Source organism: Hyla sarda, chromosome 7 (assembly GCF_029499605.1).
Source record: "Hyla sarda isolate aHylSar1 chromosome 7, aHylSar1.hap1, whole genome shotgun sequence".
NCBI classification, from domain to species: domain Eukaryota; kingdom Metazoa; phylum Chordata; class Amphibia; order Anura; family Hylidae; genus Hyla; species Hyla sarda.
In genome coordinates, this window is record NC_079195.1 from 67,499,149 (window position 1) to 67,509,802 (window position 10,654).

The 10,654-nt window shown below is 38.5% G+C and overlaps 1 protein-coding gene across 1 annotated transcript in view; it reads left to right on the plus strand.

Annotated features, from left to right (window-relative positions):
• The first annotated feature begins 4,528 nt into the window (after positions 1-4,528).
• The window catches only part of LOC130281765 (deleted in malignant brain tumors 1 protein-like), a 69,106-nt gene continuing 62,980 nt past the window's right edge, over positions 4,529-10,654 (plus strand). The window contains exons 1-3 of the mRNA XM_056529363.1: positions 4,529-4,596; positions 6,010-6,072; positions 9,698-9,724. Of these exons, the coding sequence (XP_056385338.1) occupies positions 4,569-4,596; positions 6,010-6,072; positions 9,698-9,724 (118 nt within the window). The 5' untranslated portion in view covers positions 4,529-4,568. The remainder of the gene's footprint in view (positions 4,597-6,009; positions 6,073-9,697; positions 9,725-10,654) is intronic.

Below are 10,654 nucleotides of genomic sequence, written 5' to 3' on the forward strand. Positions count from 1 at the left end.
GTTCCCTTATAATATTTAATAGCAGTAACCTCTGCTTAAAAGATATGAACACTTTGATAAAAAGGTCTTTGGTTGCTCCAAAACATATAAAAGAAAAATTAAAGCAAGCTTGCAAAATATTAAATTGGTTTTACTATGTCTACTATAGCCAAACAGACTGTTAATTTTATGTACAGTTTGTTGAAGAGTGTTGGCTCTTGCTGCTAAATATTGGATAAGGGAATTGTTGACCCTTAGTGACCACCCATATGAATGTTTACCTTGGCTGGGCGGTCACTGCAGACTTTAGTCTGATCCCAGCAATTTAATCCTCTAGAATAGATACTGCAATGAATACCGATCATGGAATGTTGAGGGTGATTTAACAGGCGCCATATTGTCAAAGCTTTGATTGTCATCCTCCCCCTCCCCCCTGCAATCAGAGGGAGCTGATCAATTTAATGATTTGTTATGAAAGTTCCCAAAGGGGACTAAAAAAGTGTAAAAACAAATTATTGCAAAAATGCTTTTAACATCTTAAGGACACAGGGTGTAAATGTATGAACTATGAAGGATGCTTAGGAGCTAATGCCAAATGGCTAATGTCATTACCAATCATGGTGATGTCTGGCATTTAAAGGAGTAGTCCGGCGCACACTTTTCTTATTTTATCCGGTCTGCAAAAAAAAAAGAAAACAATTTTCTCTTGCCTGCCTACGTGGCCCCGGAGCTCCGGTACAGGCGTTCGGTCGCCGGGCTGATTGCTTCTTACTTCCTGTTAGCCCGTCACGTCACACGGAGCTTCAGCCTATCACCGGACGCAGCGATGTCCCGCCTCGGCCAGTGATAGGCTGAAGCTCCGTGTGACGTGACGGGCTAACAGGAAGTGAGAAGCAAACAGCCCGGTGGCCGAACGCCTGTACCGGAGCTCCGGGGCCACGTAGGCAGGCAAGAGAAAGTTTGTTTTCTTTTTTTTGCAGCCCGAACCAGATAAAATAAGAAAAGTGCACGCCGGACTACTCCCTTAACCATTTATACACTGCGACCAAAGTTGATCATGACATTATAATGTGTTAATTATTTACAGTGCCGGTTAACTCAGGGGAGGTGATTGGGACCATAGTGGTGAAATCGTGGTGTCCTGATCCGCTCAGAGGATGAGCAGAGAGTCTTTACCTGCCCCAGGCTTATCCGATCGGTGCTACAATAGTGCAGAAAGCTTTAGCAACCTGTAGTAATCAAGCACCGATAACACTGATCAATGCTGTACTATGGGACAGCATTGTTTAGTATATGCAATTGTAAATTTGCCTGTAATAGTATCCTGGGACAAAAAACTATTTAAAGAAAATGTATAATAGTATCCTGGGACAAAAAACTATTTAAAGAAAATGTATAAAAAAGTTAATAAATGTGAATAAGTCCCTTCCCTTATAAAAGTTTGAATCACCTCCCTTTTCCCATAAAAAAAAAAAAAAAAGAATGTAAACAAGAATAAACATGTGGTATCCCTATACAGTTTTAAGCATACAAATTTTCATACAAAAAGTTATTACTTTTAAAAAAGCAGTAAAACAAAATAAAACCTATATAAATTTAGTATTATCGTAATCGTATGGACCTACAAATTAAACATAATGTGTCATTTTTATGGAAAAGGGCACTGCGTAGTAACCCCCCGTTATATTAGGAGAGCAGGACCAAGGACGTACCGATACGTCCTTGGTCCTTAAGGGGTTAAAGGGGTTATCCAGGGAAAAAAACTTTTTTTATATATATCAACTGGCTCCAGATAGTTAAGCAGATTTGTAAATTACTTCTATTAAAAAAATCTTAATCCTTTCAGTACTTATGAGCTTCTGAAGTTAAGGTTGTTCTTTTTTGTCTAAGTGCTCTGTTTAAGTGCTCTGATGACACGTGTCTCGGGAACTGCCCAGTTTAGAAGCAAATCCCCATAGCAAACCTCTTCTAAACTGGGCGGTTCCCTAGACATGTGTCATCAGAGAGCACTTAGACAGAAAAGAACAACCTTAACTTCAGAAGCTCATAAGTACTGAAAGGATTAAGATTTTTTAATAGAAGTAATTTACAAATCTGTTTAACTTTCTGGAGCCAGTTGATATATAAAAAAAAGTTTTTTCCTGGATAACCCCTTTAAAAAAGAAAAACTTTTTTCCCCCATTTGTCAAATAAAAAATGTAAAAAATAAATAAATAAAAAAGTTTGGTATCATCCAAACTTTTACAATGTTATTAATTCCAAATGTTTGGATTTTTTTTCTCACATTACATGAAAAAATGTGTATAAAAGTCATCAAAATCATGTATATGCAGAAATTGTACCAATAAAAACTACATATCACAGTACAAAAAATAGCCCCCCATATAGCTTTGTAGTTGGAGAAGGGCAATTGTTTTTTAAATTTTTTATAAAAGTAAGACATTAAAAATTATACAATTTACAACTTGTCAGTTTTAACCCACGGTGAATGGCAGTTACTTGAGACCCCCAATGGTTTTGCAGTATATTTTATGTTAAAATGAAAGGTGTCATGACAAAGTACAATTGTTCCTGCAAAAAACAAGCCCTTATATGGCTTAAAAAAATGGGAAAAATAAAAAAATGGTGAGAAGGAAAAATACTAAAATGGAAATTTTCTTGGTTGCCAAGAGGTTAACTATGTCATTGTTTAATATAGCTTTGTAGGGTCACCACAAATTAAATGGTTTCCAAATTAGTTTTTTTTATGTCAAACCTTGGTTACATTTTAAATATAATGAATTGTTTCCCTGTAGGCCAGTTGTTTGATACATCTACAGCATCAGGTATGACCACTCACCTCTGTATATACACTATGTATGTTATCTGTACTAACGCTGACTGATGGCGTGATCAGTGGATGTAAACTACCGAAACTGTGTCTGCTACAAGCCAAAGGGTTTGTAGTTGCTGGTTCATAGACCACATAGATCATATATTGATGACCTGACCTATCAATATTTCAGTCATCACTTTTAATATTGAAACTTTAGAAAATGTATTGTTCAGCAGACTTATGAACCATCTAAAGACCATTCCAGTTTGACCTTACAAAGGTTAATCCAAAATTAATAGTTATCGCTAAAGATGACGGAATCTTCCAAAATTTAATTTGGGTCAGATCACTTCAGCCATATTTGATTCAAATTTGGTTAGACAATCCAGATACTTACAGAACTAGGAACTCCTATGAAAAGCCTGCACTGCCTGTACTGGATTGAGCGCAGATGTGGTGAGTTACTGTTATTAGTAAAAAAATTAAATAAAAAAAATAAATGCTCAAGCCAGTGTAGTGCCCTAAGACGTGTATGCATAAAAATATACATGTTTTATATGGGAAATACCTTATGATCTATGTTTTACTGTGCTCACTGTTCTGGAGGTTACAGGCATTTCTTCAGGCACATGATGAACTCCCTCCCTCTCTTTTGTCATGAGACCTGCACAAACAGGGACATAATACCTCCTGTCCGCAAACAGGTCCATATTTATTTTTGTTAGGACCAAAGAGACTGGGAGACCAGGGTTTGTTTGCAAAGTTAAAAAGACTGAGACCCCTGGTGGTCGTTTTTTTTAAAAAAAATTTTAAAATATCTTTAGCAATAATTTTTTTTATATGTAGTATGTTCAGAAAATGCTTAGTATTACATTTAAAAAAGTTGTTTCTAATGACAGTAACCCTTTAAGTGGTGATGCATACAGCTCTGCCTGGCCCAGCAAATGTGAGTCTCTAATTCTTTATGTAATGTATATGGCTCCCTTTGCTATCAGCATTCTTTTGGCTACAGTAACAGCTATAGCTCCAAAACGGCAGTTTTCAGTTGGGGCATTTCTTTTAGGATAGGTACAATCCAAAATATGACCAAAGTACTGCATGGGCCAAAAAAAGGCCCCAGAACTTAATTTTTAATATTTACCGCCATAAACACAAACCATGTGTACATAAGTGCAATTTTCCCATTGGATTGTCCAATGGGAGTCCAAAGAGAAAGCGGGTTGTTGTGCACAAGAACATCTAAAGGGGTATTTCGGCCTTAGGGGCTGTCACGCCCCCTCCCATAGACATAAATGAAAGGGAGGTTTTGTGAAGTCACGTCTCCGCCTCTGGAGCAGCACCTGGCACAGAATTCCGGGTGCTGCACAGAGGTGGCAGGGGATCCCAGGGGCGGGACCCCTGCAATCAGACATCTTATTCTCTATCCTTTAGATAGGGGATAAGATGTCTAAGGCCGGAATACCCCTAATTAATGATTTTTTCGGTGCAAAAAACTGCCCAAAATACTGTGAGCTCATAGCCTAAGACTACAGGATTTGTGGCATGTTCTGGAAACAAACAGGCTAGTAGATTTTTTCCTGAGAATACAGGTGTGAGGCAATATATATATATATATATATATATATATATATATATATAGTTTTTATAGGAAAAATAGTGCTGAAGGAGCCGAGTAATTGTAAGCATAGTCCAAGTTATCCATTTTGCAATAGCAACTGTAACAAGTTGCTAGTATTTATGACCACTTCTATGGTTTCTAGATAAAAGCTCAACAATGTCTGCAGAAAAGGCTACAACCACAGGTACGCTGTTTCCGTTGTTTCTTCTACCTGTTTAGATGTAAGGAGCATGTCCCCCCTTTTATCTTGTGTCAAATTGTTACAAATCATTTCATTTGTACTCATAACATTTACTAGAAAAAGAGGAATGAAGTTGGGTTCTTACAGTTCAGTTGAATTTTTATTATGCATTGTTTGATTATGTTAAATATTAACAGATTGCAACATTAATAGAATAGTAAAATACTGGCCCTGATTTACTATTGTAAACCCAAACTGTTTTGAATTAATCTGAATTGAAAAACAAAATAACAACCCGGAAAAAGGGCGTGGTCATCGTAAAAAAGGGGTGTGGTCTCCAAAAAGGGTGTGTGTCCCTGACCTTTTCATATAATGTGGTGAATTTGAGCTGAGGAAAACCCCACAGTTCAGAGCATGTGTAAAAAAGAAAAACGTAGGGAAAAGTGCAAAATGTAGGGAAACATTAGAAAATACCGTGGAAAATATCTGTTGGGAAAAAAAAAAGCCACAAAGAAAACTCCACTCTTAGTAAATCAGGGCAACTGTGTGTATTCTACCCATCAATCCTGTCCAAAGAGCACAACTGAGTTGATGGTTAATTGCTTTAGAGCATACACAGACTCTTCTAATGTGCCAGTGTTCATCTGAAACTCCCTGCCTGACCTGTGCCTGTTCTTTTAATGTTGCCTCTGCCTGACCCTTGTGTACTACGCTTACCCTTCTGTGCTTGACCCAGACAGCTGACCCTGAACTTGTGCCATCTGCCATGACTCTTCTGCTTGAACTTGACTCCAGTTCTTGTGTTGCTCACCACAAATAACCTGCCATACCAGACTCTGGTACCTACCTTCCCTACTGTTTGGTACTGAAACTGTCTGGCCCATCAGGCTGTTAGCCACACTGGTAGCCCTCATGGGAAGCAACTTGGTACCCTCGAACAGAAAAAATCTTTCACATCCTGTAGTGGAATAAGAGGTGAAAGCCAACAGGGTACTGAGACTCCACTTCTGAATTTGGCCTAAAGTCAAACCAGTTGAGAGGGCACAGTGGGTCCACATTTATCAGGACATTATACAAGCCTGTTTAAACATATCTTAACTGCACTGTGAAAACACAGCCTAACAGCCAATGTACTTGGCATTATAGCTTGCTCTGGAATTATTGTCTGATGCCCTTGATTTAATGGGTTAACATGCTGTCCCATAGACTTGCATTGAGAGGACAGGGCGTGATGTCATGAGGGGGTGGGGCTATGATGTCACAAACTCCCGATGCTGGCTCCAGCGTTCGGAACAGTTTGTACCCCTTTAAGAGTCTATAGCCCTTGTTTCCAAAGACACACCATGCACAACTTGTTCAGTTTTTTTGAATCTGCACTATAGCAAGCAATAATATGTTACTGCACTGTATTCCAAGGTTCATCTGTGTCTTCACCAGAACCTCTATATTCTACCCAGAATCTCACATCTGCACCTTCTGGTGAGTTTATCAAGAATATATCATTGTGTGCACCTTCTGTACTGTATCTTATGTGACATTGTTGCATATCTTAATTGAATTAAAAAAAGCAAAATCAAAAAAAATGTATAGAAAATACTGTGGAAAAATATCTTCTAAATCTAAAATCCTATTCATACACAATAAAAAAGGAGACATAATCATTAACCTCCAAAGCATTTCCAACATCTTAGCTGTTTACTATAGTGAAGTATATAATCATAGTTCTGATATTACTGTCCCACAATCCTCTCCATAAGGCTAGGATTCCACTTGTTTTTTTTCCCTTTTTTTTCTTTGACAGAAAAAAATGCCAGAAAAAATGCCAGCGCAATTTCCTGCATATGACGTTTTTTCTGGCATTTTTTTCAGCATTTCTGCATTTGAGTGGAAATTGCATTTTTGGCCCCTTTGGTGTTCTTTTTTAAATTTATAATAGATATAGTCACTAGCGCTCTTATGGATTGAGGAAGATAAGTGTATGGATGAGGGTAATATTACCGTATACACTCAGTAGTGTGTGGGAATGCTGCCTGGTATACAATTGGGTTCCTGCTATTGCCCAAAATATTAGGTAAAATACCGTAATAAATACAATATAAATAAATAAATATATACTGGCGCAATAAAATAGGGTAAAAGACACTAATTTATTTTGAATTATGAATATAAAAAATGTTTTGAATAAAATATAGTGAAGTAAAAATATTGCACAAGACCCAATATGAAGATCACCCTTCAGTGGTAGATAGATGGGTCAATCAGTCAATCTGAACCCTGTGTGTCCAAAAATATATAATAATTACTTTAGTGGATGAATAAATGCAGAAGTATAGGTTTGTAACTGTATGACTAACAGTATATTATATGATAGGAGTATACTGTGTGTCCAAAAGGGAATCGGAGACTGAGGTAGTGTGTATCAGGTAAAATACATCTGGATGAAAACGAGAGAGAAGTGGTTACTAGTGACAACTGCTGAAGAAGGGTGTAATTGGGCGTTTTGTGCAGTGTCTCACCCTGTTTGCTAGTTGCTTGATTCTCCTGGAGGTAAGGTGCTGTTGGTTACAGATCACTTACTCCTTTCTATATGTACGTGGGTACAGTATATATGCGGCTGTTATGCACTGAAAAGGTAAAGATTGCTTGCATATAAATCCAAGGGATGTTCAGTACTGTTTGTACTGCTTCTCAATGATATTTAGGGTACCTGTATCTGTGGAGACGTTGTGTGCTCCTGGCGAGTTTTTTTTGTCCAAGATCCGTGCGGATTCATTCGGGGATGTTCCTCGTGTAGCTTCCGATGCTTAGATCGGGCGGGAGACTGTCCCGGCCGGTGGCGTCTCTACCGTTCCCGGTCTCGCTTTGCTACACGTCCGGTGAATATTGATATAGAAAGGAGCAAGTGATCTGTCACCAACAGCACCTTACCTCCAGGAGAATCAAGCAACTAGCAAACAGGGCGAGACACTGCACAAAACGCCCAATTACACCCTTCTTCAGCAGTTGCCACTAGTAACCGCTTCTCTCTCGTTTTCATCCAGATGTATTTTACCTGATACACACTACCTCAGTCTCCGATTCCCTTGTGTACACACAGTATACTCCTATCAATACACCCAAAGAGGTGCGTATAATATACTGTTAGTCATACAGTTACAAACCTATACTTCTGCATTTATTCATCCACTAAAGTAATTATTTTATATTTTTGGACAAACAGGGTTCAGATTGACTGATTGACCCATCTATCTACCACTGAAGGGTGATCTTCACATCTGGTCTTGTGCAATCTATATTTTATTCGAAACATTTTTTATATTCATAATTCTAAATAAATTTGTGTCTTTTACCCTATTTTATTGCACCAGTATATATTTATTTATTTATTTATATTGTATTTTTTTTTATTTGTTGGGTACCAGAAAAAAAATTAAAAAGAGGATGCAGTAGGAATGTGAAAAAAATGTATTTAAACACATTTTTAGTTTTTTTTATCATTAAATTTTAACTAATTTTTAATAAAGTGTGAGTGTTTCACTTTTTTCTCTCTCTATTTTTTTTATTTTTTTTGGTAGTACTACTACTCCCAGCACGGAACAGACTGTTCCATGATGGGAGTAGTAGTTCCTGTAGTAATAGACAGATCACCCTAGATGTAACTCCTGACGCCCAGGAGTGACACCCGCTGTGATATGTACTTAACTGCAGGTACTACTACTCCCAACATGGAGCACACTCTGCTCCATGCTGGGAGCTGTAGTACCTGCATTAATAGACAGATCGCAGCGAGTGTAACTTCTGTCACCTGTTGCGATCTGTCTATTAATGAAGGTACTACAGCTCCTAGCATGGAACAGAGTGTGCTTCATGTTGGGAGTAGTAGTACATGCAGTTAAGGAAAGAACACAGCGGATGTCACTCCTGACACCCGCTGTGATCCTCCTGTATAATGTAATGGTCCCCTGCACTGACGTATATATAGACACCTATTCATATTTCCCACAGAGAGTTGTGATTGGCTGGAACCATCTGGCCAATCACAGCTCTCTGCAGGAAGTATGAATAGGTGTCTATATATACGGCAGTGCAGGGGACCATAGAAGAGCGGCCGGCCGCATCTATAAATGATACAGAAGGATTGCAACGGATCTGGGGTGATCTGTCAATTAGTACAGGTACTACTACTCCCATCATGAAACAGTGTGTTCCATGCTGGAAGTAGTAGTGCTACCTAAAAAATAAAGAAAAAAAAGTGAAAAACACACAAACACTACATTTTTATTATTGTCGGCTACTTTTAGTGCCCTACCCACACACATAAATTGATCCCTGTTTAAAAAGTAATAAAAATTTCGTTATAAAAAATATAAATTTCGTTAAATACAATTTTCTCCATCCCTACTGTATCTTTTTTATTTTTAAATGGTACCCTACAAAATTTTTATTAACAATGGTATCTCCATCGCTTTTTTGAATCGCTAAAGTCCCAAAAAGAATAAAAACCACCTGCAAAAATGCCAAAGTTAAAACCCACATGGCGTCTTTCAGTTTGGCGTTTTTTTTACTCCCATAGACTTCTATGGGTGAAAAACGTGACGATTTCAGGGAAAAAAACGCTATAGGCTCAACATGCTATGATTTTGCAAAACCGCCAAGAAGCTGAAAAAGAGTGAAAAAACACTTAAAGGATTTAAAAAAAGCCAAACTGAAAAACGCAAAGTGGAAAAATAATTTTGCGATTTCTTTTTGATTTACAGCTAACATCTGGCCGCAGCATTTTTGGGCTGAAAAAAACGCCATGCGGCAGAATTGGCGTTTTTATTCGCGCCCCCCCCCCCCCAAAAAAAATGAAATTCCAACCTCTGCCATTAAAATAATGTTTTTGTCTTCCCTAGATCTTTCCTCTATTGATGAGTTTTGCCCCACACCTACTTACCGGGTGCCAGGAGCTGGTGTTAAAGCTGTTTATTTTAAAAATGCTGCATCACAAGAGACTTATGGGCACAGCCTCCGAATGCTGTGCATGAAAACTGGCATTTACCAAAAGGGAGCTGACTGGTTCCGTTTAAATGGTCATCAGTCTATTTTTTTTTTTCCTTTGCAGGTAATATCGGGAATTCCACATTACCCGGTAAGTTGTATTTTTAATATGTTTGAATTATTCCACTGAATCAGGTGTCGAAATCTGCCGACAGGTGCTGAAAACTGCCCAAATCTGCCTAAAGGTGCCAAAACGTGCTAAGATCTGCCAACAGGTGCTCATATCTGCCAAAATCTGACCAATCTCTAGACAGAAAATTTCCACCAGGAGACTCCGAGTGCAGCCAGTGCCGACTGATTCAGGACCCCGCAGGACATTGCAGTCTTCAATAGACTGCAATGTGTTCCGTGAGGATGTCCGCCTGAAGAAAGAGCACCACCATTCTTTAGGCGGATATTTTAAAGCAGATTTTCTGTTTACAAATTCCGCTTCAAAAATTCCAAAGTGTGAATTGGTGAACAGAAAAACCATTCACTAGCTTGTACATTTTAGCAAGCAGAATTTCTGCCTGCAATTTCAAAGTAGAATTGCCGGCAGAATTTCCATAGTGTGAACCTAGCCTAAGGCTAGGTTAACATTTAGGAATTTCTGCCGGCAATTCTGCTTTGAAATTGCAGGCAGAAATTCTGCTTGCTAAAATGTACAAGCTAGTGAATGGCCGCACTCGGAATCTCCGGGCAGAAATTTTCCATCTGGAGATTCCACAGTGTGAACCTAGCCTAAGGGTCCTTTCACACTGAGGAATTCACAAGGAATTTACCTGAGAAATTCCTTGTGAATTCTCCGCTTGAAAAAATACAACATCTCTTCTTCCCATCAACCTTACTGTATTTTGCTCTTTCTCGTTCACACTGCGGAAATTCCACTCATGGAATTCCGTGGTGGAATTCCTCTCCGCTTGAGAGTCTAATCACATGGCAGCATTTCTGCTTGTAGAATTCCACCTCAAATTAAAGCCCATAGACTTCTATGGGATTCCGCACTCCCATTCACACTTTGGAATTTCCGCTTGCGGAATTC